We start from the raw sequence: 26716 nt of genomic DNA, 5'->3' as shown, positions 1-26716 counted from the left end.
TGTTTGTTTTGTTTTTTTCTTCTTTCTAAAAGCAATTTTGGTTAATTTAAAAAGAAGCATTAAAAAATAAAAAAAAAAGTTATTTTTAATGATTCCAAGTTTTAGAAGACTAATAATTTGTAGGAAATAAGTGCTTATAATAGCAATCTCTTTCCTTCTCCCTATATATCTAAATATTTACAAACAACTTTTTTGGGTTTTCGATATGTTGTCATCTTTAAAAGTCAATTTCAGCCTCAATTTTAGACAATAAGGAGTTCTTTGTGCTGTTTCGATTATCAAATTTCTAAGTGATGGCTATGTTACGTGAATGGCTTTCACAGTTTGTTTTGGTCAATTTTGAAAAAAAAAATTAAAAAGTGAATTATCAAGGTTTTTGTGATCCCAATTAATATTTTAGACCAACTTTAAAAATTAAAACTAATATTTTATACATATAATAATTTATCTTCTCACACGTCTTGTCTCTATTGATCGTATTATTACAACCTTCGTTCACCATTTAGGTTAATTTCATTAATTTTTCTAAGACTCTTCCAATTTCCAATTGCAAAGCATATTATATATATATTGTAACCAATTTTAATTCATTGTTACAAATTAATCTATTGTTGGTATAAAAGATTGAAATTTGGGGGATGGCTCAAAGTTTTAATGTAGGGGCGTTTAATTCACAGATTTAATTATATTTTTGGAAATAATATTTTTTGGAATGTTATTACTGAAAATATTATTTTCATCAAAGATGTTTGATATATACTTCTAATTTCTGAGAATTTTTTTAAATTTAATTTACTTTACAAATAAAAATATTAATTAAATAAATAAAAGATGTTGAATAAAAAGAAAATGAAAAGTTTATTTCAAATATTTTTATGGGAATGTATAATATGGATTTCTTTTAAGGATGAATTATGTCTAATAATATATTTTAATTTTCTTCTAACAAATATGAGAATACATATTTTTATCTTCACACTCCTCTTGAGAATTCAATAAAATTTCCTAAAACAATCCCTCGCTAGAGTCAAAGTTCCTTGGTTACCAAAAGATATAAACGTTTTTAAAAGCTAAATTAATAATTAAATTGTTAAAAACAATTGGTTGATGTCTCGTGAATTTAGAGAGATCGGTTGATAAGAATTATTAACATCAGCCTAATGGTGAAAAGTTTAGATAGCAAGCATGGTTTATAATTAATTTTGAGCTGTGCGGATTAGTAATTACTTGGACAACTCCCCATTTTTCAAGTTGTCCAATTTTTTATGCGGTTTTATAATCCTTGTTACACATTACAAGAGCTCAACACATTTTTCCCGTGATTTTCTTTGGATATGCTTATAGGATAATACCAATAACCAATTGATACATATTATAACACTAATCCATAAGGTATATAAAACTGTATAACTCAAGACATATAATTTCACATTACGAATTTCCAAGCAGATATTTCTAGGGCACACAATATTTGTGGTTCTTAACTCCGAGAATTAATGTGTTTCATGTCTTATATTCGCAACCATTATGGCATTATCTATGGTTTGTTTCACATTGTTTGCAGAAAACAAGAGAAAAAGAAAAAAAAATATCTAAACGGCACATATATACTAAGATAGGGAGGATTGTCTGCCAGTTTGGGACTCACTTCATATTCAACTAAAGAAAGAAGATTCACCTCTGTTGAATCCCTTTCATCTGTGTTGTGTCTGGACTCATACAGAGTTATTATTTATTCTATTCTTAATGCTTTAATTTGCAAATTGGAATGTCTTGATATGCATGGTACGTTGTCCGTCTAACTTGCGCCCGGACTGCATATAACTACTATAAATTAAGAAATTCTTCTTTTTTAACCATGTTTTTGTTGTAGAATACTCACTTACTTGGAATGTCTTTAATGGATTTTTTTCTCTTAATTATGTTCCTAACATCTCACTTAAAGAAGGATTTAAATCTATTAAAGTAAGGGAGGGAGATGAATTTTAAAGAATCAAATGTAGTTATAGTTGTCATTATTAATTAAATAATAATGATTATGATCTTAATAACATTGCTTCAACATGCGCATCAATTAATATCATATTATCAAATTATGATAAGTACTGGAGAAAAAATATGCCTGTGGAAAGAGGAAATTTGATTCATATATAAAGGCCAAGAAGATTCGTAAGGGAATAAAAAAAAAAAGCTCCCGGCAAATTCGTACCATACCATGCGATAACTGCAGTATAAACTCTACTTTCTGACTTGTTTTGTTTGTTATGTTCTTACAAGTTCTATATATATATATATATATACATACATACGCATACTTACTTGAGTCACTTGTTTAAATATTTTTCTGTTTCAAAAAATTGGAACCTTTCACTGTTGAATTTTGATGACTACACCCTTGGAACATGATTACATAGGCTTATCAGAGGCTCCATCCATGGAGAAAAGCTGTGATAAGATATCCTCTTCAGTTTCCTCCAATCTTTCTTCTGAGGATGAGAACACTACTTCATCTCTGAACTTCAAGGAGACAGAGCTGAGGCTTGGCCTGCCAGGTTGTGATTCTCCTGAGAACAACAACAAATCAGGGGTCTCTCTTTTTGGCAAGGATTTGCAGAAGAAGAATAATGGCTATTCTTCTGCTTCTTCAACTCCTTCCAACAAGAACCTCAAGAGGGGCTTCCCTGATGCCATTAGCTCTTCTTCTTCCTCTTCTGGGAAATGGATTTTCTCGGCGAGTGATGCAGCAACTGAAGCTGATTTGGAAAGTGGTTCTAATATCTCTGGAGGATGCAACAAAGAGGTTGGAATGGTTCCTCACTATGAGAAACCAGCTCAAGTTGCTGCAACAAATGAACATGCTCCTGCTCCTGCTCCAAAGTAAGTTTTCTTCATATGCCTATGTTTTGAACCCTGTTTGAATAAACTGCTCCACAACGTAAACATTTATAGGGAAAAAAAATAAAAAATAAGACCGTAAAATGAATTAAGCATTTGAGCTTCTCCTATAAATTTAGATTAACTTATCCACTTGATTTTTTATAAAAGTTCTCTAGTTTATATGTCCAAAAATTGAAGTGCATGAATTGATTTTAACCTGTATGACAAAAATTCAATTTATTTTATTTTTTATTATTTTTGTCTCTTGTGAGTGCTTATATAAAAGTTTATCTAAACATAATCAGTTCATGGTTTTGTTAAAGCTTATTAAAACTAAGGTGTATGAAACTGTTTTCTTTTAGTAAGACCTTGTTAAAACATTCGTTGACGTATTGGTCTACTGTATTTTTATTATTTTTTGTTCAATTTTTACTGATTTTTTTATCCTATTTTCAGCTAGATGTATTGGCTATTGAATTTAATTTATGGATCTTTTTTACTGTTTGATTATTGATACTTGCATGATAGAGTTTTCTATATGGGGGTGACATATATATCAAACTTTTTGTGGCAGAGCACAAGTTGTGGGATGGCCACCAATTCGATCTTTTCGAAAGAACACGATGATGGCTTATAATTTGGCAAAATGTGACAACGAAGCTGAGGAGAAATCAGGAGTAGGTTGTCTTTACGTTAAGGTCAGCATGGATGGTGCTCCATATCTCAGAAAGGTTGATCTGAAAACCTACAGCAACTATATTGAACTTTCTTCAGCTCTTGAGAAAATGTTCAGCTGCTTTACCATTGGTATGGTACTCGCTCTCTATCTCCTTCATTAATGTGTTAACCAATGTTGTAACAACATGATATGGAACTGAATAATAGTCTCTGTGGTCTAATTGTGAATTGCACACCTAATTAATTAGTAATTACCAATTATGATTTTAAGTATCAATAACTGAATTGATTATCAAACTAGCTACTTTAAGCTACTAAAATTATATATAAAAAATGAATAAATTAAGCTAGTACTATTGTATTTATAAAAACAACTCAATATCCTGAAATCAGGTCAATGCAATTCTCGTGCACTTCCTGGGAAAGATGGATTAAGTGAGAGTGCATTCAGGGATCTTGTTGATGGCTCTGAATATGTTCTTACATATGAAGATAAGGAAGGAGACTGGATGCTTGTGGGTGATGTCCCTTGGAAGTAAGTTCTCTTTTCATTTTTGTTTTTAAATCTTCACTGATCAATATATATACATATATGTCATCTTTTTTTACCACAATACTTGGTGTTTGAACCGGTCAACTTCACTTCTTTTTTTTTTCTTCAATTTTTTCTTTGCTTTCAATAGCTTTAAAACCATTAAGGTGTTTTTTTTTTCCTTCTATTAAGATTATAATTTTTGATAATAATATAAATCATAAACGTATTTAAATAATAATTACCGTCAACAATTTTTTCCAATTGTGTTTAACACAACACTCTAGTATAAGTTAGTTTGACTAGTTATTTTAATCAAAATAAATTTATTAGATATACATTATGCTATTTTATTTATGTAATTTTTGGCTTATTACTTCAACTAGCTTATAACTTACATATTACTGGCTTTTTTCCTTTTTCTTTTTTTCTTTTTACTTCTATCCTCACTAATTACTAATTCACTTAAAATCTCTTTTTATTAAAAGAAATATAACGAAAACATGCTATTAATCATAAGCAATTCTTCAGAATGTTTTTATCATGTGTATAAACTTCTAATATGTCAAGACAAGCTTGTGATTTCTGATTGCGACTTTTAAATCTCATTGAATCTTCTCATTACAACTGTAATCATTTTTATCTTAATGTTGTTCCTTGCCTGATGCTATGATAACTTGTCACTACAGAATGTTCACTGAGTCATGTAAGAAACTAAGGATAATGAAAGGCTCTGAGGCAATCGGGCTAGGTATGTGTTACTCATAAATTTTAAACTCGCTTTTACATGCTTAGGTGAAAAGTCGTCAATATATTGAATATGATACTTTTCTTTTTATATTTTAAATGGAAGATTAATTTTTTTAATAGATTAAATGGAAGATTAACTAAGAATATGTTATTAATTTTCTTGCAGCTCCAAGGGGTATGGAAAAATTTAGGAGCCAATACTAGTACAGAAGATTCTGCTCCACCACTGGGTCATTCACTGAAGCATATAAAGAAGGTTTAGAGGAGAATTTGAGCTTAATAAAAAAATAAAATAAGAAAAAAGAGAGGAGAATTTGAGCTTAATAAAAAAATAAAATAAGAAAAAAGAGAGGAGAATTTGAGTTCATGGTTCTGTAAGAAATAAAACGAAACGTGCGTAATGTAGCGTTTGAATTTTTGTGCCTTCAGACACTGATAAGTCTCAGTTTCTTTGTGAATGTGCAGAATATCAAATATCTTGCTATTTACTTATGTGGTGCACCCTTTTTGGATTCGTGTCGCTGCATAAAAGAATTGCTTTCTTGTTTTTTTTTTTTACCCTTTTGACAATTCTTTATTGATTCCTTTTTTTTGAAGGAATTTCTTTATTGATTTCTTAATATGCATTTGTTAAAATATATGCTGAAGTGCTAAACAGTTTCTACTTTGACTAGCATTTTCAACTTGTTAGACTTATAAATAAGGCTCTCATTAAGGTAGGGATCTACTTCCCGTGTGATGGTGTGTGAAAGGTGCCTTACTCTTGAATCCCTTGATTCGTGTTATCACAAGCCCCTATGTAGTGCTAAGAAAGTCCTTGAGTGAGAAAGAGAATTCAAGTTTTGAGCCTAGTAATTTTGGGCCAATAATTGTCCAAAACAAAGATTTTTTTGTGACCTAGTTGTATTCTTGACAATGTTATACATCTAAAACAAACTAGCATATTTCTACTTTGTAGTGTGAAAGACGGTATTAGGATAGATTGATCATTCTTTAAATTAAAATACAAATATTGCATGAACCATTTTTAGGTCAAAGTAAACATTGAGTGATATTCCTAACGCTCATTAAACAAACTAGGATATATATATTACAAACTAAACACTAAAATGAAGTTGTTTTAAAACATATTGTTGGGATTAGACTATTTTAATCGTTGACATCAACTCGCTATAAATTGACTAACCAGTTTCATGTTAGGTAGGAACATTTTTTAGAAAATAAATTAAGATTGGAACTCGCATAATATGGAACTCATTGGTCAGACTGCCGAGTTAATTTGGTCAACAACTAAAATTGTTTGGTGCCAATAATATATTTTAAAACAACTTCATTTAAATATTTAGTTCATAGAAGTGCCCTAATTTGGTACATTAGCCATGCTTCAAAACAGTAACCATGGAATGCTTATAACACTTTATATTGTAACTTTTCTAATAATTGATACCATGTTTAATTTTTACTGATAAAAATATTTTAAGTACAAACCATGTGAGCACAGCAGATTAAATAGAATCTTGTTCTCCCTCTTCTTCATCATAATCTTAAAGGACGTGACTCTGTAATGGTTTTCCATGGCTTGTATTCATTGGAAGCTTACATTTGAAGATTAATAATGCTCACTTGCTGAGCCTCACCACACCTTTTACACATTTGGGCAAACATAAAGTCTTGTGTTTACACTTTGCATCAAGCAACACAGTATTTCTTAGTGCATGTTTAATATATAATTAGATATTATTTCTAAGCAATAATTGCTTATTTTTTCAAAGTTCTCTAAAAAAAATTGACAAAAATTCTAAAATGACTTTTTTAAAAAAAAAAAAGCACTCAAACACACACTTTGTTGCTATCAATTCCCAAAGCACTAATAGACAGTGATAGTCTCATGCCACTTTGGATATTCCATCTGGCATTGAACAGCTAATTATATTGGCATTTTCCCTGTTTTTATCAACACAGTAAATTAAAGACTAAGCATCTTCCATTACACTTAGTCACTAAAACCATTATTCCCATGGACAATTTCAAAAGAGCAAGATCGAAGTTATAGGTTTTTCGTTGAATCTGCTTTAATTTTCTTCATCTATGCATTAATTCCCATCTGGTATTGAACAACTAACTATTGGCCTTTTCCCTGTGTTTTTTTATCAACGCAATAAAGACTGTTACACTTTTCCATTCACTAAACCAATATTCCTAAGGAGATTTTCAAAAGAATAAGATATACATGCTTTTTTCTTTGAATCTGCTTTGATTTTCTTGATCTATGCATTAATTTTCAGTGTTGTAATTAAGGTAAGGAAGTGTGAACTTCTGCATAGTGTAAACGCCAGTGGTACTATAGTCCTCGTGCACGGCATCCAAATTAAAAGGAAAGCCAAAAAAGTAAACCTTTAGAGATAATAAAGCACTTGTGCCCACCACCATCCTCTTGAATTCTCACCAAATTAAACAGTAGTAGCACACTTTACAAATAAATTAAAAGAAGAAGAAAAAAAAGGAGATAGATAGAAAAAGAAAGAAAAACAAGAACTGCTTTTTCCTCCTTTTATCATCAAGAAACATGAATTACACATGCCATGACTTGAACCAAATCAAAATTCACTGGAAAGAGGTGCATGGTCAGAGCGAATGAAGACATTGCCATAGATAAGGCCAGCCAAACCACCACCAATGAGAGGTCCAACCCAGTAGATCCAGTTGTCATGGAAGTCACCACTAACAACTGCAGGCCCGAAGGAGCGTGCTGGGTTCATCGAGCCGCCGGAGAATGGCCCTGCTGCCAAGATGTTGGCACCAACAATGAAACCAATGGCAATTGGTGCAATGATTCCCAATGAGCCCTTCTTAGGATCTGCTGCTGTGGCGTACACTGTGTACACCAAACCAAATGTGATGATGATCTCGGTCACAACTCCTTCAACTGCTCCAACCCCTGAAGCCACACTGTGGATTGGAGTTGGCTGACAAAACAAATAACAACAGCATTTCAGTTTATTGTTTTTAGCAAAAATGAACTGAACATCATGCTGCTGTTTAAAAAAACAGCGCGAGAAAAGGATAAGAGTACTGGTTACATAAGAAAGAAAATTGATTAAGATAATTTGGACAAGTATAAAGAAGGTCGTTGGAAACACTAATAAAGAGATTATATTGCATGATTTTTAGTCATATCAAAAGGGAGAGAGAGAGAGACCAAGAAGGACATTGGGAGAAGTTGTTAAGAGGCGTGTCATGATAAATAATATCTTTGAAAATTTGGTCTTTAACCGAGCTGAATGCTTGGGAGAAAAAAAAAACTTGTTTGTTATTGTTGTATATACTAAAACACTAAATGGATACCATAATTGGAATTATACCTTTGGTCCCCTATATAGAATGTTAGATAGAAAAAGAGATGTAAATATGTCCTTGGCTTATGAATGAAGATTCTAATGCAAGGAAAAGATTTGCCAAATGCTGATTCCACAAGTGATTTTGAGCCATATAGATGCGTCCAATTTAAACTTACCAAGCCTCCTGTGACATAGTTGAGAAGAAAACATGCCACGATGGAGCCAAGAAGCTGTGCAATCCAGTAGAAGAAGCCAGTGAGGATGGTGATGTGGCCACCAAGAGCCAATCCAAAAGTCACAGCAGGGTTGACATGGCCACCAGAGATGTTGGCACCGACAGAAACTGCAACAAAGAGTGCAAAACCGTGGCAAATAGCAACTGCCAGTAACCCAGCAGGATCAAGTGCTGCATCTGATGTCAACTTACCTGCAAATAAAGAGAAAGAAAAGTCAAACATGTTGAAACTAAAAAAGCACGATGATTTCATAGTTTTTGTAAACTTCTACATGGTGACAATTCAAAATAAAAATGTCTTATAACTAATTACAAACCAAAAAGAAAACTTTGTTTCATCATTTTTCGTTTATTTTAAGGGTTATTTTATCTTAAATCATGGTGAAACACCCTTCAGCTACTTGAATGTAACTAAGATCTTAGGTTCAATTTTGTTGTGAAGCAGATAAAACTAACCATAGGCTATGGCTGAACCAACACCGGCAAAAACAAAGAGCAAGGTTGAATGGAACTCAGCAATATAGGCCTTGATTGAGGTTAAACTGAAAGAATCATCAAAGCGTCCAAATGCAATGCCACCCATCTTCAGATCGAAGTTTCTAGGGGAACTGTTTTAAGATGGAGGTGAATATAGATAAGGAAATGTTCCAAATAAGAAAGGTAGTACAAAAGGCTTCTCTGGTGGGTTATATATATATGCAGATGAAGTTGTCAAATGCTGTATTAAGGTTTATTTAAGAATAAAATGTATGTGTTTTATTAGATAACTTAAAATAGGTTTTGATCCCTATATTTTAAAGGCCATGATTTTGATCTTTGCTTAAATATGGTGTATTTCATCCCTGATATCAAGTCAAAAAAAAGTATAGGGTCATCAGGACCAATTTACCACATTTCAAAAATATGAAAATCATCATCATTTAATAAATGTTGGTATTAAAACTAATTTTAACTAAATTTTGAGGAATTTAAAATATATTTTACTCTTTATTTAAATAATTGATTTCTGTTATTATAAATAAAAAAATTATCCATAGAAATGGAAGATAATATTAATGAGAATTTACAAGCATCCTGCTTAACAAATAGTTAGACCCCTTGATACACTTATAATCATTATTTTAGTGTATGTTTGCTTGCATGATAAAATTGAATACTGTTATTATGTGCGACATATCCATGTATGTCCAATCAAGTCTTTTAGTGGCAAGCTTAGCTGTCATTGGTGTGCTTTATTAGAAGTGTCCGGAAGCTAATGAATGATTCCTCCATGTGAGCAAGGAAGAATGGTAGAGGTGATGTTTGGTGGTGGGGTAGAATGTGAAGGAAATAATCATAAAAGAAAAGTTGGAGTGGAGAGAACTTGAATGGCTTCGGGCCATAAATAGCACCGGCCATGCTCTAAAAAAATGGCAAAGAGGTTGTGGAATTTGAAAATGAGTGACTATAAATTCCTTGGTGTTTAAAATTTTAAGCAATTAATGTGTCACATATTGGTTGTTTAGGTCTATGTTATGGATAAGTTGGTCGGCCAATTAGTGCTGAGCAAAGAAATCTATTGGACTTTTTTGGCGCTTCTGTTAGATGTTTTTTCCTTTCTCAAACAAAAATGTTTGGTCAATTATGATTATGTGATCACAAGTTTATACACACCAACAAACCCATTGTTAATTATTTGATTTGATGTTATCAAGGAGGGAAAAAAGAAAAGACACTTTTGGATATCTACAGGTAACTCTTTTGTCCTTTGGTATTGGCCAAAAGTTGAAACTTGAAGGTGAAGTGGTTAGTAGTGAATGCCCTTGGACCATGGTTTGAACCTACGATGCAAAAGACTATCCAAGACATGACTCATCACTAGTCCAATGGCTTTGTTTTCAACAGAATTTAAAGTGTCATTTTAAAGCACAGTTGACTCAGTTGGAGAAACCGTTCTCTGAAATACTGAAATTTTCTAAAGAAGTTTCATTAGATAAGGCAAACCGGAACCAGCTATTCAAAGTAATTTTTTGTTATAATAAACTCTAGAAGGATTTACAGACTTTACTATTAAAGTGATAAGTATACAAGAGATCTCCCCTAGGGGATCCATGAATTGGAAAAGAATATCCTTTCAATACATTCTATTAAGAAAAGTTTAAGTGAATGTTTAGGCACACACCAAGATGCTAATCAAAGTGATTTTGTGTGTAACAATAAGTCGTTGGTTTTAGTGATACTGAGTTTAATTTCCTTAAAAATTAATGTTTTAAATTTGAGTTTTGTGGATGAAAAAAAAAAAGATAATTAGAATGAGAAATATCTCTAAAATGGTCGATTTACCTCATGTACTTCTGTGATGCCATTGCAGCCGCTCATGTTTTGTCTAAATTGCAGGTTATATAATTTACAATTGAATTGGAATTAATCCTTATCTGCCACCTATTGTTAGATAAAATAAAGCCACTAGGCTGCAGAATAAGACACTTTAATATAGGCATGTAGCTTAGGACATGGAGCAATTTTTAAATTTCTAATTCTCTTATTTGTACGTACGTCAGAACCCAATTTAGTAGAACGTACAGCGTAACCTATTTTTTTATGGCAAATTGAAATTTCCAATCCCAGTTTCAGATAAACTCACTCCCTGCATGGCAATCTCTATTGCCAGATAGATCTGAATTTGGAGCCACGTCAAAATCAAAATGATATAGGTATCTGTATCTCTGCCTTTCAACTTCAAGGAGAACAATTTTGATGTCCCATGTGTTACAAAGTATCACTTTCTCGTCCAAAGTCATGCTATTTGACATGGAAAATTGCCGCAAGATTTCATTAGAACGAGTAGTAGTAATATACTCTCTGATATAAATTAAAACTTATTGGAAAAAAAAACACGTGAGAGTGAGACTTATTAAATAAAAAACAAAATTAAAAATAGTTTTATAATTTTTCGATAAATTTAAAAAAAGAGTTACAATGGATGTAGGAATCTCCCTAGAAATTTCCTTGCTTTAGAAAACAATGATTTCGCTGTTTGGTCCAAGGTGCTCTTCTGGGCTACCCTGGTTTGGTGAATAAAAGTAGAGGGGCTAGTAAGTTTGGGCCTCACAATTGGGCTTAAATACGAATTTAGTTCAATAAGTTTAATTTTTTAAATTTTAGTCTATAACAGGTTCGTTTTTATATATTTAGTTTTTGTAAGTTTGCTTTTTCTATTTTAGTTAATGTATTTTTTTATTTTTAGTTCATATAAGTTTATAGTTTTTTAATTTTAATCCCTAAAACTCAAACTTACTTAGAGGAGCAACACATGAAAAATTTAAAATTTTAAAGAAATTAAAATTAAAAAAGCACAAACATGAACTACAATCGAACAAACAAGTTTACTAAAACCAAAATTAAAAGAAATTCAAACTTACATAGAATAAAAAAAACTTAGAAGAACTAAAATTAAATTAAGAAAATAGAAATTTAAAGGAACTAAATTCATTACTGTTTAAGGAGTAAAAAAGAACGTCTAAATTACTCCCTCCAAATTTGAATATAAGCAGAAAATAATGCTTAACGCTAACTAAGAAATAAATTGTATCCATCTTAATTAAAAAAATAAGTTTTTTTTAAATATTGAAATTTGATATCAATAAAAGAAAGTCATTCATTGAAATTAAAACTCCTATTAAATGAAAGATACTTTCCGTATGAACTTATTAAATAAACAAATTAATTAAAATTTACTTATATTTAAATAGAAGTATTTTTTGTTTATATTTAAAGTCAGAAGAAGTGATCTCATAGCAAAACGAATTGAGTGTTCTTTTCTACCCTAATCAAATTGTCTCCTACTCCTACCAACTTTTCTGTCTTTGTGGCCTCTTGGCTTAACACAACGGTTCCCTGGGAGACACACAAAAAACGAGGACACATAACATTTAAAAACTAAAGTTACAATTATTTAATATTCTTTTTGGTTGAAACAAACGCAAACACAAGCAGACGCCTAGGTTGAAAGATACTTGGAGTTAGTGATAGGATTCCAGTGTAAACATGAATATTTTTGGGACATTGGTTTTAAGAAATTAAGACTCATTTGATAATCACTATTTTGATAATCAATACACCATATTTTATTGGCGCACCAAATAATAAATTATATGTTGATGGCATGAGATAGGATGAGTTGTTCTTTTGTCTTTTATTATCTTAACTAACAAACGAGCCCTAGAAGGAAAAAAATAATTAAAATATATAAAATTGTGTTTTTTATAATTTTTTACTATCTTCTATTATATTCTTAATTTTTTTTCCTTAATCAATGTCCTAAGAGACCCTAAAATTAAATAATTTAATTCACTCGTCCATTAGATTATATTTGATCATGCCATTTTTTTTTATCATTCCCATCAAGATTTATAATTTTTAACATATAAAATTAGCTTTGGGTCTCTCAAAATATTTTGAAATGTCTCTATGAAAAATGTGATAGATTTTTAATCCATATATTTACGGATTTACCTAATCTTTTTAAACATTCAAATGAGTTTTCAAAATTTCAACCGACCATCACAAATTAATAGAATTGGTTTTGTCTTTGTCAAAAATAATATTACTCTACTACAATAAAAAAAATTAAAAAAAAACCTCACGTAATATTTTTGTACATCTGGATTTTTTTTTCCCACGTATAAATATAACACCATACAATTATACGTGAAATTAGATTAAAAGTAAAATACTATTTGATTAAAATTAGTCAGTTTTATAACCACTCCAGATAACATTATTATTATTATTATTATTATTATTATTATTATTATTATTATTATTATTATCAGATTACGTAGGAATTTTTTTTATTCTTTTATTTATCAATTCACGACTCTTTACTAATTATTAAAAATTTATAATTTATAATTGATTTTTTTGTTTTTGTTTTTTCAGTTTGGAGAAGAGGAAGAAAATACAGTGAAACTTCATTCTACGAGTTTATTTTCGCAACAACGAAGTTATATTTGCTGCCACAAATTGTCTTTTCTTCCTCTGTCTTCGTCTTCGATTCCTTCCCAAATCTCAAAACTGCGTCTCGGGGATTTGATTTCCGTTCAATTCCCCTCAAAATTTTGCGACTTTTCAAATCCCTGTTTGGCTTTTCCATCTGGGTTTTCATTCCCGATCGATCCGTGGGTTTGAGATTCAGACAATTAGCATTCATTTCGGGTTTCAATAAAGTTGATGCATTTAAAATCTTAGTGGGTAGGTTTGGGATTGTTGTGATTTGGGGGAAAAATGGAATCAAGTCGGAGAGCGGTTGAATCGTACTGGCGGTCGCGATTGATCGATTCAGCTACGTCCGATGAAGATAAAGTCGCACCCGTTTACAAATTGGAGGAAATCTGCGAACTTTTGCGTTCTTCGCATGTTAGTATTGTGAAGGAGGTTTCCGAGTTTGTCTTAAAACGTTTGGAACATAAAAGCCCAATTGTTAAACAGAAGGTACTTTAAAAAAAAAACATTTGTTTTTGGTTAATGTTAACTGCATGAGATTGGATGAGTTGGATCTGGGTGATTCAAAGTTTTTATTTTTATTATTATTATTGTTATGGGGTGTGGAGAGTTTTTGAAATAGCTGTTGGCATAGGGCGTTAAAGAGATAGTGGATTTGAAAACTGAAATAGTTAGAACTAGCTTTGCAATTATATGGTGAAAAGTTCCAGGTGGGGATATGAGAAAGAATCATAATCGTTTTTGGTGTCAGTTTGGAAATTGCATCACAGATTCATATATCATTTGTCTAAGCTATTTATGCTGTGCTACATGCTTTTGTTAATGATGGCAGGCTTTAAGATTGATAAAGTATGCGGTTGGGAAGTCTGGTGTGGAGTTCAGAAGGGAAATGCAGAGACATTCAGTGGCGGTTCGTCAGTTGTTTCATTACAAGGGACAGCTGGATCCTTTGAAAGGTGATGCCCTAAATAAGGCTGTGAGAGACACTGCTCATGAGACTATCTCTGCCATCTTTTCAGAAGACAATAATAATAATAAGTCAGCGCCTGCTGAAGATCTAAATCGGCGGATACAAGGGTTTGGGAATACAAACTATGAACCGCCACTGGAAGATAAGAAATCCTTTATCAGTGAGGTTGTTGGTATTGGAAGCGCATCGATTAAGCAAGGACTTAATAGTTTGACACAGGGGCATTCGCTAATGAAGAATGACCCTGGAAGCTACAAGAGTCCAAATCTTCGAAGGTCTTTGACCAATGAAACAGAACATGGTGACAGATATGAACCAGTTGCATATCGTAATGAAACTCAGAGTAGTTTTGGAGCATCGAAGAATCAATCTACTGGTCCTTGGAATCAGGATTCAAGACTAACTAAGGTGGAAACATCAAATGGGGAATCTGGTGCAAGTTATGTAGAGAGTAAGACAAGAGAGGATAAGTTGCTGGAGACAATTGTAACATCAGGAGGTGTTCGCCTGCAACCTACTCGAGATGCCATTCAAGTTTTCCTAACAGAAGCTGCAAAGTTGGATGCACTGGCTTTATCTCACGCCCTTGAGCTGAAGCTCCAATCTCCAATTTGGCAGGCAAGTCTGTTATGTTGATGTTTCTACAAAAATATAAATTCACACATGAAAGACCATGTGAACTATACAAACATGCACTTGTTCATTTAAATAAGTCTTTAAAATTTGCAGATTAATTTTTTTTCAAGTATTTTGGATCACAATATGATGAGACTTTACATGACCCTTTTCTGGTGGTAAAACATTTTACATTTAAATGGGTTTTGTATGCATTTTAATTTTAATAGGTCTTGCTGCAATGATTTATTTTTTTAACTTCTAGTGAGAATATTTTTTTCAGGTTCGCATGAAAGCTGTTTGTGTCCTTGAGGCCATCCTTAGAAAGAAGGACGATGATCATTTTTCACCAGTGGATTCTTACTTCACCGAAAATAAAGATGTGGTGCTGAGATGTTCTGAATCTCCCCAAGCCTCTTTAAGGGAAAGGACTGTGAAGGTACTGTCATTATCAATCTAAATGAATAGTTATTATGTGAAAATTCCATCTTCTCAATCATTTTTACATTTTACACTTATTCCAATCCGTTTTTTATGTGTGAATATGTTACCTCAAGTTGCAGTAATGAAAAAACTAGGGAACCAGGAAGAAGAAAAATTGGTCATTTAGAGTTAACTTAGGTAATATGGATAACTAGTTTGTACTGAGCTTGCAATTATGTAGTAATATAAAATTCAATAGTTGACAGGCTAAAGTCAACTGTGCATGCTATTGTTGTCCCTAAGAAAAGGATGGTAATTTGGATAATATCATCAAAGGTTTCTAAGCTGATGTTATAAGCAGATTTGATTGCATGCCTTTATTGTTGTGGATTTGGAGAGCACTAAGGTTTGAAACTTTGTGGTTACCTATGGAAGCATTAAGGAATTTCTTCTGCAAAACAGCCTTGATAATTAAATATTTTGAGGTTACCTATTGAAGCAGTAAGGAATTTCTTCTGAGTCTCAAAGCCTTGTAAATGTGCTGTTCTTTCTTTCTCTTCGTTAATTGTACAGGAAATTAATTACTCTATACCAAATATGAAATATCTAAGTGCCATCTTAATTTTTTAAAATATTTTAATAGTAATAGCTTAGACCACTTGTCACTTAGTAAATGTGAGCTTAATAAGTTTTAGAGCAACCATTGTAATTTAATTTATCACTTTGCCCCTTGATGGACAGGTTCTTGGTCTTTTAGGTGGAGGCCAGCCAAACAGCTCTATGATAAATTCAGAGAAGGCTGTGAAAACTGAGAATGCTACTGTTGCTGAGTTGCCTGACTTGATAGACACTGGTGATTCAAATGATTACCATGGAAATGATGACACTCTAAAGGGTACAAGTGATCAAAATATAGCAAATTTGACATCATCAACTCCTCTGGTTGATGATCTATTTGGAGATTTTAGTGGCTCTATTGGAGCTAGTCAAGAACCAAAAAATGGTGATCCATTTGCTGATGTATCATTTCACACAAGTGAGAACAAAGAACATGCTGATGATCTCTTTTCTGGAATGACTGTTGGTAGCGATAAACAGGGCGATCTTAAGAGTCACAGGCAGGGGAATATAACTGAACCTCAACTTTTTGACATTTTTGCTTCCAATTCTGAACAAGGAAACCATAAGGAGCCTGTTAGTGATTTAATGGCCGGTCTGTCAATGGATGAAAATACCTCAAGTACGAAGCAGAAGGGAACGTCTCCTTCCATACATTCTGAATCTTTATTTTCAGGTTTAAATAATCATATCCCTGACAATACTTCAGGCGGCATGTTGAGCTCTCAGCCAATGGGGTTTAATGTAAATCCTATGTTTCCTACTGGTCCTATGCCTTATAATATGCAGCCTGGTTTCATGTTGAACCAACCTTATTCTTCCCAGCCCCTCAATTACAGTGCCATGGGAACCCTTTTAGCTCAACAGCAATTCCTGGCAACAATGGCTAATTTCCAACACCTTAGTAATGTCAACATGCAAGATGATGGTGTTGCTCAAATGGCTGGACCCAATGGAAGATCACCTTTGCCAGACATATTTCAACCAAATTTTCAAACTCAAACTCCTAGCTCAATGATCAACACTTCAAGGAAAGAAGAAACTAAAGCATTTGACTTTATCTCGGTAAGTTAGGCATAAATAATTTACAAGTACGTTCCATTGGTTTAATTTCTGTTAAGGGTCTGGTTTGAATTTACTGCTCTGTGAAATACAGATTTGTTAGTATTCAATTTAGCAACTTGTATTTAAATCATTTAAAATGTGAATATCTTTAAAAAAAGTTCATTTGGTATTTTACAGGCTATTCATGTAAACATAGGCTTGAAACAAGAAATTTAATATTGAACATCCAGTAACCGGCTGGTTTGCCTTTTTGTTGATGACTGAAGTATATTCCTGTTCATGTTAAAATGTTAAAAATTGGTTTAATAAACTGGATTATTACAATGTCACAAGTCCTCGGTTAATCCATATGCTGTGCATGGGATAGGTAATTCAATTAACATATTCAAGTTTTTTTTTTTTTAAAGTGTGCTTTGGGCAGAATTGATTGAGATGATACAATTTGTTTAGCTTTTGGTGAAATGACATGATCACACTGTTTCGTGTTTGTAGGACCATATGACCTCTGGTCGTGATTCAAGGAGAATGATTTAAACTTTCTATCTTGTGCTGTTGTGGAGGATATTTACGGTGTGGAATTGCTGGTTTTACATAATAGATCAAACAGTTTATAGTTTCCTTACCTTTGCAAAAAAGTTTATTTCTCTTGCCATGATGGGGCACTATAATGACAATCTACATGTCCATGTTGACAACAAAATAATAAAATGAGAATACATTTTGGACATGAAGAAGGGATTCAAATTGGTTGTTGCTTTTAATTAGATTTTAGCATGAGTGTTGTGTAGCGCTGTAATGTTATATTTTCATGGTATGTTGTTGTCTATGTAGTTAATGGTTGAGATTTTGCAACTGTAATTCAGGCGTCAAGTAAAATACAACTATCGGATTTTGCAAATTTCCATTCATATTTATTGTTATCCATTGTATGTGAAATAGAGAAATGGTCTTTAGGCTACGTGAAAACTTTGTTGTAGCTTCACGATTTTGTCATAGATTATGGAAAGTTTTCTAGGCACGCGATAAAAGAAAGGGTAAAAAATTTAGTATTTTTTTTATCTCAAAATAGAAATGTATCTTTTTGATCCAAGAGTAAGGTTTGGACATCCAAACTTATATGTTATTTTTTTACATTGATTATAAAACATCACATTTTCCTGATGTAAAAAATGTGATAATTATATTAGTAATGCATATAATTAATGTAATAAAATCATCGTTGAAAGATTAATGTAACTTTATGTAGAGTTTGTAGATCTTAGATATTTTTCATCAATAGAGTCTTTTGCTTCTTGAAGATCAATGACAACGGAATGGAAAAGGAGGAAAGGTGATTGAAGACGCCACTTTAAGCAGAAGATGAAGATGAGTCAAGAAAAAGTTCACCATCATAAAAAGTCATGGATAAGAGTTTGAATGCAGGAGAAGATGAGTGGAGGGAGAGGCGGAGAGGGAAATGAAATTTTGAAAGAGAGAAGGGGGAGAATGAGGTCTAAACTTTGAAGTTTAATTTCTCAAAAATCAAAGTTCAAAAAATGCACACGCAAAGTCTTAGTGAATTTCAGCTATGGTTCAGTCCACTAATCTAGAATCAAGTTCAAGATTCTCCACTAAGTGTGTGCTGAGGTATCATGAATCAAGTTCAAGATTCTCCACTAAGTGTGTGCTGAGGTATCATGAGACATGTAAAGCATGAAAGACATGCACAAAGTGTGTGACTATGCACAAGGTGTGTGACTATACACAAGGTGTGTGACTATATGATATGACAATAAGGTGTAACAAGCAAATACTCACTTCCCCTTACGATAGTCCAAAATTCAATTGGATTAGGCTTCTCTCAATTCAATTAAAATTCTCTCCCAAACACTTAATACATGTGAAATTACAAAATTACCCCTAATACAAAAACTAGTCTAGGTGTCCTAAGATATAAGAGTTGAAAAATCCTACATTACTAGGGTATCCTCCCTACACTATAAAGTCCTAAATACAAAACTCAAAAATAATAAAACAATAATATAATATATACAAAGATAAGTGAGTTCATATTTAACTTATAAACCCAAAATTTAACTTAAGGCTCATGAGAACTTTATGACCTTCTCCTACGTCTCTGGCCTAATCTTCTTAGAGTCTTTTATCCAATACACTTGGGGTAGGATTACATTAAAGATGTAAAATTTTGCATGAACTAATTTCGAACATTTTCATATTTATTATGACGAAAAACATTTTAATCTGAGATATTTTTTTTACCCTCGAAAATCATAAATTTTAAGAATTATGTTTCTTAAAAATAAATAAAATTTGTTTGTTTGACCATTAGAAATCTTTAGATTAAAGATTTCTTAGAAATCAAAGAATTATACATATTTTTTATCGATTATTTTAATTATTTATTGTATTATATTTAATAAAAAAATAACATGATATTTTTATTATAGTAAAAGAAAAATAAACTCTAAAAAATAATATTTTCACTTTTTCTCACGGAAAAATTTTCATGCGAAATAATTAAAAATCATTTATGGGAATCCTCTTTTTCCTGGGAATGTTATTTTTTATATACTAAACATAAAAAATAAAAAAAAACTTAATTTTTCAACGTATGATTCTCGAAAAATCAAAAAAATTCTCTCTTGTCACACGTCCTTGAAAGAAATCAGAGCTCAAGTTGTAGGAAATGAAAAGCACAACTATTAGAAAGAGATCTGAGCCTTGAGTATGATTCTCAACCAAGCTATACCGCTCCGAGTGAGAGGCACCATGGACTCTAGCTTCAGAAGAATCAGATTCTCAAATGTTTCGAATGACATGATTCAATCATATTGCAGACGAGTCTTTGATAGCAACCAGTTGAGTATAAAGATGAACTCTGATATCCGAAAATCATTGAGGCCTCTACATGGTGTACGGTTTATGCGGATGAGAATTAAGAAGACTAAGACACTGGATATTTTCTAATCTCTATTTGCTGCTGCTATATAAATTATTTCATATAGCTTTCAACTCAATATCGACTCAGGCAAACAAAAGAAATCATATTTAATTCCAAAGGAAAACTCCTATTTGTAAACTATGTACTTAATCTGAAATTAATTTGATACGAGTTTCAGTGAGGAGGGTTTGAACTGACAAATAGCAGAGATAAACTACTCAAACAATTTAATCAATATGGATGAATCGAGACTCGTTCATAGTCAAGAAGTGGTTGCTGGTTGATCTTCAAGGTCAAACTGAGCCAAATGTAACTGATAACCCATCTCTCTAGTTCGCTTTATTTGCTTTACAACATCCAACCGCTCTGAAGAAAAAGAGGAGGGGATCTACATACAGTAGCAAACATGATCAATAGTGTATCCTTTCATTTCTAATTAAAAGATCATTTTCAAAAATTTGTTTGTCTTATTTTATAAGATCATTTTTTAATTTTTAGATGTATTAATTAATTTTTCCTATTTATCCTTACTTAATTATTCTCTCTTCAAACATTAATGAAAAACAATTAAGTGGATAGAGAGATAAGAAAATGATAATTTTGGAATAATAGTTCAAATAATTGACAAATTTAATATGATTAACTAGTTTTCTTAAGGGGTGTGAATTAGTTGAAAGGGTCTTCTAATTAGAAATGGAGGGAGTAAATGAAAATAGTAATGGACAAGGCAGCAAAAAGTTACCAAGCATGGCATATACTTCTTGATAGCTGCTAGAATAGCTGCATGGCCTACAGCTGTTACCTGGTAACACAATGAAAATCAAACGTTTCATTGAAATACTAGTGTAAAACTACTTGATTTTGTTTCTAAAATAAAGTGGACACCATTTAAGAAAATGCTAGAGGAATTAAAAAAATTTAATATATGTTAGAAAAAGCATTACACATCATCTTATTAATGGGTAGTTTAGTATGGCCTTAAAAATGGGATGAATGTGTGTGAAAAATAACATTGAAAATTCATCTTTGAAGTCCAAGTGTAAACTCTTTCATAAAACACTGATAAAAACAAAGATTAACCCGATACATATCTCCACATTTCTACAACTCTTAAGTTTATTAATACATTTGACAATTAGAAGTTGACAATAATTATTTATTCAACAATGGCACCTCTTGATTCTCTCAGTGTCTAAACAGCTAAAGATCTGAATTTGAAATTTTGAATTCCCCTTGTGTATATGTCAACATGGAAAACATTCAACAAACCAAAGCAATTGAAATGTAATTAAAGTAAGCCCACAAACTGCATTTTAACAAAATATCCACACTCAAGTTTTGTAACTTTGGGTTCACTATCTGTAAACACAGTTTTGTTGTCCTTCTTTAGTCTGATGCTTCTATTTACCACGGGAAATCTACCAAACTTCTTATGAAGCTGATAAACAATTAGTTGATATTACATCCACATAAGAGGAAACGGAAAGTAAACTAGATCACATGGATTTGAAAGTGTAAAGGTGCTCACAGGAATTAGCATCAAGATTGTCACTGGAATTAGCACAATAATGTCAGTCATGGTTCTGTTTAGTCTCTTTCTTTGACTCCCGGAAGCCTTGCAGCCGTGCACTTGCCTTACAAGTATTTCTAAAGCAACCATAATGTCTATGAAGAGCAATACAATACCCATCCAGAGGTCCTAGTAAAATTTTCCACAAATAAAGAACCTACAAAACAACTTGTTTACAAGAAACACGTGATTAGAACTCTTACTGCACTTGTGGATGCCAACTTGATGCTGTATCTCTTGATAAAACTTTCATGCTGAGGATTTGACTTGTCGACACAGGTATCTTCCTCGTATGTTTTCTTATTCGTGATTGCTGAAATTGGAGCCTATGATTAAAAGAAATGAGAAAGAATTGGTTACTAAGAGCAAGGAATATGTATAACTGATGTTCCACAAAGTTGACACTTGAAAACACTAGTTCAAAACTGTAGGTCATTGGTTTGTTATGCATTAAATCTTGGGCCAACATATTTCGTGCAGAATAGGGAATCTTACTACCATGCATCCATGCCGTGCAGAAAGCACATGCAGTAATACTGCAATAGAGCTCATCACTTTCAATTTTTACACTCAAACTATGTTTATTCTGCTAACTTGCATTATTAATATTTAGAAGGAAAAGAAAAGATCATGACCACATAGCAATTGCCTTTCAAACCCCATTCCTAAAACAAAAGGAGTTCATTATAAAAAATTCACTACTGAAGAACTTCTCTCTCTGGTGGATATCTACCGAGTACTTTGATCACTGTAGCTGATTTCTGTTTTTACAATGCCTTCAGTCTCAGCTATGAAGCTATTCAATAAATCTCATGACAACAAGATTCACTTTGTTTCCTAATCCTACTGATTTTCCTAAAGGAATTATTAAAACCCTTTAGATTCTCTCTTATCCTTCAAGAATAAATTGCCAACTACCAAGGATACTTGATAAAAATAAACATCAATAAAACCAACCTTCATCATTGCCAAAATACATGAGCTAAAAGGCCAACACTGAGAACAAAAATTGAACCAAAACCTTGCAATCGAATTAAAAAATGGCTAGATAAATTTGAGTATCATAGAAGGCAGCAATTTACATCCCAAGTTTAGCAAGATAATGAATTTCCTTAACTTAGTATCTATCATGTGCGTTGCCTAAGTAACATACCTTATTGAATATACAACTGTTTTGAAAATTGTTCTTTGGACATCCTTCTGTAGTTAAATCATGTGGCATCTGCTGCACTTCAAACACCAGAGGTAACTTGGGTCCATTTATACTTCCCATATATGATGTATGGTTGTCAAATGCAGCATGATCCGCAGTATTTAGTGATTCACTGCAAATAGGCACTATTTAATGATCCACAATATTTAGTGCATATAAGAATCCATCAAACCAGAACCAACCTACCCTGAATTGTCATAAGCAGCCCAGTGATATTGCAGACAAATACTTAACAAACCCTGACTAGGATGTTAAAAAGAGAATAAAAAATACAAGGTCAATAGTAATTATAGGCAAAGAAACTTTGACTAGTAAAACTGATGTATAAATTAAATATTACCAACGAAGCAAGTATGAGCGCGAAGCTGTGTCCAATGATTGTTGAGTTGAGCGATTGAAGTGTGCAAATCCAGAGAAAACATCATAGCATACAGTAAACACTACAGAAGAAATTATCTCTTTCTCTGCCTGGCGAGCATTATATTTAGACCTTTTCTCCTTGCAATTTATTTGAACATATGAACCATAAAAATCAAGCCATCCTATCTCCTCAGTTACCACCTGAAAGACAGAATAGATTACAATTAGTGACATTTAAGCCCGACATAGAAAAGGTATTTAACATCAGCATTGGCTGAATTAACAGAAACTAACCTCCATGAAACACTGATACACTCGAATGGAGGAAAATTCTGGATAAACAAAAAGAATTCCACATTCCAAGTAACTAAAATCAAAGCATTGAATCTTCAGGATCGGTATCTTGAAAATTGGAATGGTTAAAATGTAACAAACAAGCAAAGAGATCAACCTGAGGAAGTTCATAATTACTCCGTCAAGATCCTTAATGCCCATTGCTGACAAAAATATTCTAGTCCTTCTTCCAAGATATGTAAAAAGTCCCAATGTGGCCAAGCTATCTGCTTCTATCTGTAAAAGGTACACCATAAACAACTATCTGAATGTAGAATGATATATAAACACTACACGTGTAAAAAAAACGAGATTAACAAGATCGGGTATTTGGTAGGCATGTCAGACGTGATCATGTAAACTGTGACTAGGAATATATCCTCTCTGTTTTTTAAAACTGAAAAAAGAAAAATGCATGCACAATGATAAAACATGTTCTCTTCATGTCAACTGTGCATCTAGAGAACAGGACTGAAATTTGATCCAAAATATGTTTGCCTAAATGTTTCTGCTATTCACTGTGAATGTGGCAAATTTCTTAAATAAAAATTATAAGATTAAGTTTTATGAATCCATGAATTTCTGCATGAGTCTGCAATTTGACCTTTTGCTGAAAATTTTGCTTCTTTGAAGTGATGCTTTCTTCACAGAAAGCTTTCAATAATTTCTTATGGGCCAAACCAATCAAAAACTCTAGGTCCTCAGTTTTCTCATTGGGAAAGACCTTCCCACCAAAATGGGACAAGAAATTCAGTTCAAATCCCGCCTCAGTTGCTAACCGGTGTAACTTGTCCACAGGTGCAAGATTGAGTGAGAAATCCATGAGCTTGACCAAAACATCTTCAAGAGACAATACAAGTAAGGGGCAGCAGATGCGCCTAGCGCCCAATTTCACCACTGCACTACAACAGGTTATAGCCACAATAATTCCTGCAATACCGCTGAATAGTTTTCTGTCAGGCTAAATTCCTTCTGCTGAATATTTGGCGAATCTAACAGAAATAAACATAATAAAATCATCAACTTGAAGAATAACTTTGAAAGTCAAGCCAATGCAAGGACATTTGTTGACTATGAAAAAGGATTTTCATCCCCAAGGTTCAAATATATGTTTCTGAAAACAAGGTTGTTTCAAGCAAACCTTCCTGCATATTCCACAGACCACTTTTTTAGAAGTGGAATAAAATATCCAGCTATTCGTGGCATTTCAGTCTCTCTAAACCACTGCACCAAATACGGATGCTTCATTTTCAGTCGAATTTCAATGTGCTCTCCTATTTGATTCATTATTGGGCTCAGACTGAAACCAGGGATGAAAAGTTACTCAGATCTGAGCAATGCTTATATCAGTTGAATTTGGCAATATCACGTTTACTATTACTAGTCATAACTAGTAAGGATAAAGTGGAAGTAGTAAATATAATATAATATGATGCACAACTATTCTTCCAATCATAGGGTTGATAAAAGCCTAACTTGTTACATCTTTTATATATATATATATGTCAATGTTACAACTGACAAGAAAAGCAATGTCCCAAAATTATGTTACAAGTATGCAAGAGAAAAGGGTAAAAGCTTACATCTCTTTAACAGGGGAAAATTCATTTAGCCGTTCATGTGAAAGCAATATCTCCAAACCAATTGCTGCTTTAATTAAAGCATGAACTGCAACCTGAATGAATATGTCATCTGTCATATTTTTATTAGATCCAATCAACTATTCTGACTCAGGGCAGAAAATAAGTGTATGCACCTTTTCTTTAACAGGCTTATATCACAATTTGTTAGCTAATAATGTATATAAAAAAAAGTGAATTAACTTGTAGGAGACAACTAAATATTTTGCTGCATGTACCTGATAAGCAATACGTCTATGCCATTCATGCACATCCTTCCCAATCCAAGCCATTGCAAGAGCTGGACCACTCCTTGCTAGTCCGAGCGAGTTGATTGCTTCGGAAAAGCTCCTGGAAGATTCATGCAATAACCACACAACACAATCCACCCTATTAAATTTCATTCCCTGACTAGTGGATGTAACATTGGTAACCTCATCTGCTTCTTTGCTTTGATCATCAGTACAGGAAAAATGAGCCTTAGTTGATGCTGCCAATGATGAGCACTTCTTTAAGGATGTGTAACATACAGACAGAGATCCAACTAGCAGGCCACTATTCAAAGAATTGTTGTTTCTCTCATATAATGCATTTGAATTGGCATAAGCCGTTGTTCTTTGTCTGATATCTAATCCCACGGATCTGCTGTAGGAAGAAACAGGGATGCATAAACTTTTTGGTTGATAGTAATTCAACGGATAATTGGTTTATTTCTGGAGAAGTTCTAGTAGACAGGGAAGATATGAAAAAGGAGTAGCTTAATTTCATAAGGAAAGAAAAAAAAAAGGGGGTAGCAAAAGAATATATACCAATAATGGAAACTCATCCACATAACTCAGAAACTTAGCTATATTATCTTCTGTATAATCTACACAAATCCTAAAGTGTATATGCATGATAACCAATTTCAAATTTCATGTAGCAAAATCTCCAAAATGGAAATGATTGTTCTTAACATTAATATGTAGTGAGTTTAATATACATAATCTATATCAAATATTATTTATTCTTTTAACACGACATAAGGGGTCACACTCCGTCATTTTGAAGAGTTTGGAACAAAAGTTGAAGTAACTGAAGGAAAAAAAAAGAGCTTACGAGTAGTTAAATAGTTGGTGTTGCAGATTGAAGTGAGTAGCCATGGAAAGAGGAAAAGAAAGAGAAGAGAAAAAGGAAAAAGATTAGGCATGTTGGAACATATAGATAATAATGGATTAATGTAAGAGCGGTGGCATCGAGGCTCAGAAAGAGAGAGAGAGAGACTAATTTATAATTGATTCACTTCATTATCCAATGTGCTATACATTGCCCTTAGGATTTAGCTCCTGTTAGCTGTTTTGCTTGCTAATTAATGTTAAGTTGGTAAATAACAAAACCTTAAAACAAAAATAAATAAATAACAATGGCTAGTATGAAGATGTCAGAAATCTAAACAGATAAACTTGAACTCAACTGTGCTTCATCCAAGTCAAAGTCAACACCAAGCATTGCCCTGAATGAGGCTTAAGTTTCTGTTCTGTTGTTGAAGAGTTAGAGCTGGGTGGATACATGGTCGCCACTCATCTTTACATGAAAATTTGTGTCTATTTTCATAGA

The 26716-nt window shown here is 32.6% G+C and overlaps 4 protein-coding genes across 11 annotated transcripts; 2 read left to right on the top strand and 2 right to left on the bottom strand.

Moving 5' to 3' along the window:
• Window positions 1-1858: 1858 nt before the first annotated feature.
• LOC100804782 (auxin-responsive protein IAA27-like) lies at window positions 1859-5325 on the top strand. 2 transcript variants are annotated; one of them, XM_006584528.3, is made up of 6 exons: window positions 1859-2229; window positions 2415-2877; window positions 3452-3684; window positions 3949-4090; window positions 4777-4838; window positions 5004-5325. In XM_006584528.3, the coding sequence occupies exons 2-6, from the start codon at window positions 2435-2437 to the stop codon at window positions 5039-5041; spliced, it is 918 nt and encodes a 305-aa protein (XP_006584591.1). In that variant the 5' UTR covers window positions 1859-2229; window positions 2415-2434; the 3' UTR covers window positions 5042-5325. The 2 variants fall into 2 exon arrangements, with proteins under 2 accessions (XP_006584591.1, NP_001241183.1); NM_001254254.2 differs by lacking the exon at window positions 1859-2229 and having other exon boundaries at window positions 2322-2877.
• Window positions 5326-7236: 1911 nt separating this feature from the next.
• Window positions 7237-9072, bottom strand: TIP2-4 (aquaporin TIP2-4). The gene is made up of 3 exons (NM_001255187.2): window positions 8867-9072; window positions 8352-8602; window positions 7237-7803 (listed from the first exon to the last, which is right to left on the bottom strand). Exons 1-3 carry the CDS (start codon window positions 8991-8993, stop codon window positions 7435-7437), a joined length of 747 nt encoding a protein of 248 aa, NP_001242116.2. The 5' UTR covers window positions 8994-9072; the 3' UTR covers window positions 7237-7434.
• Window positions 9073-13321: 4249 nt separating this feature from the next.
• Window positions 13322-17811, top strand: LOC100803368 (protein MODIFIED TRANSPORT TO THE VACUOLE 1). Its single transcript, XM_003531610.5, has 5 exons — window positions 13322-13882; window positions 14226-14981; window positions 15262-15417; window positions 16143-17084; window positions 17577-17811. The coding sequence occupies exons 1-5, from the start codon at window positions 13676-13678 to the stop codon at window positions 17616-17618; spliced, it is 2103 nt and encodes a 700-aa protein (XP_003531658.3). The 5' UTR covers window positions 13322-13675; the 3' UTR covers window positions 17619-17811.
• Window positions 17812-20048: 2237 nt separating this feature from the next.
• On the bottom strand, window positions 20049-26675 carry LOC100787840 (uncharacterized). Of its 7 annotated transcripts, none has more exons than XM_006585516.4 (14): window positions 26574-26675; window positions 25360-25765; window positions 25085-25176; window positions 24643-24801; window positions 24106-24442; window positions 23620-23738; window positions 23463-23535; window positions 23149-23369; window positions 22995-23051; window positions 22749-22920; window positions 21799-21921; window positions 21554-21724; window positions 20768-20827; window positions 20049-20413 (listed from the first exon to the last, which is right to left on the bottom strand). In XM_006585516.4, exons 1-14 carry the CDS (start codon window positions 26606-26608, stop codon window positions 20288-20290), a joined length of 2151 nt encoding a protein of 716 aa, XP_006585579.1. In that variant the 5' UTR covers window positions 26609-26675; the 3' UTR covers window positions 20049-20287. The 7 variants fall into 7 exon arrangements, 6 of the variants coding, with proteins under 6 accessions (XP_006585579.1, XP_014634623.1, XP_014634622.1 ...); XM_014779137.3 differs by having other exon boundaries at window positions 25360-25762; window positions 26574-26674; XM_014779136.3 differs by lacking the exon at window positions 26574-26675 and adding an exon at window positions 26219-26492 and having other exon boundaries at window positions 25360-25762.
• Between the last annotated feature and the right edge of the window lie 41 nt (window positions 26676-26716).

The sequence above is a fragment of the Glycine max genome, chromosome 8 (assembly GCF_000004515.6).
Source record: "Glycine max cultivar Williams 82 chromosome 8, Glycine_max_v4.0, whole genome shotgun sequence".
Lineage (NCBI taxonomy): Eukaryota > Viridiplantae > Streptophyta > Magnoliopsida > Fabales > Fabaceae > Glycine > Glycine max.
Note: the sequence above shows the minus strand (reverse complement) of the source record. Positions and strands in the feature narration are given on the sequence as shown.

Coding starts and splice junctions, on each gene's coding strand:
- LOC100804782 (NM_001254254.2), top strand. CDS start 2,384: ATGACTACACCCTTGGAACATGATTACATAGGCTTATCAGAGGCTCCA. Junction 4,091..4,776: donor GTGGGTGATGTCCCTTGGAA/GTAAGTTCTCTT, acceptor TTGTCACTACAG/AATGTTCACTGAGTCATGTA. Junction 4,839..5,003: donor CTCTGAGGCAATCGGGCTAG/GTATGTGTTACT, acceptor ATTTTCTTGCAG/CTCCAAGGGGTATGGAAAAA.
- TIP2-4 (NM_001255187.2), bottom strand. CDS start 8,993: ATGGGTGGCATTGCATTTGGACGCTTTGATGATTCTTTCAGTTTAACC. Junction 8,603..8,866: donor TGGTTCAGCCATAGCCTATG/GTTAGTTTTATC, acceptor CTTTATTTGCAG/GTAAGTTGACATCAGATGCA. Junction 7,804..8,351: donor ACTATGTCACAGGAGGCTTG/GTAAGTTTAAAT, acceptor TTGTTTTGTCAG/CCAACTCCAATCCACAGTGT.
- LOC100803368 (XM_003531610.5), top strand. CDS start 13,676: ATGGAATCAAGTCGGAGAGCGGTTGAATCGTACTGGCGGTCGCGATTG. Junction 15,418..16,142: donor TAAGGGAAAGGACTGTGAAG/GTACTGTCATTA, acceptor CTTGATGGACAG/GTTCTTGGTCTTTTAGGTGG. Junction 17,085..17,576: donor AAGCATTTGACTTTATCTCG/GTAAGTTAGGCA, acceptor TCGTGTTTGTAG/GACCATATGACCTCTGGTCG.
- LOC100787840 (XM_006585515.4), bottom strand. CDS start 26,262: ATGGCTACTCACTTCAATCTGCAACACCAACTATTTAACTACTC. Junction 24,443..24,642: donor TCTGTGGAATATGCAGGAAG/GTTTGCTTGAAA, acceptor AAAACTATTCAG/CGGTATTGCAGGAATTATTG. Junction 20,828..21,553: donor CAATCTTGATGCTAATTCCT/GTGAGCACCTTT, acceptor TTGTGTTACCAG/GTAACAGCTGTAGGCCATGC.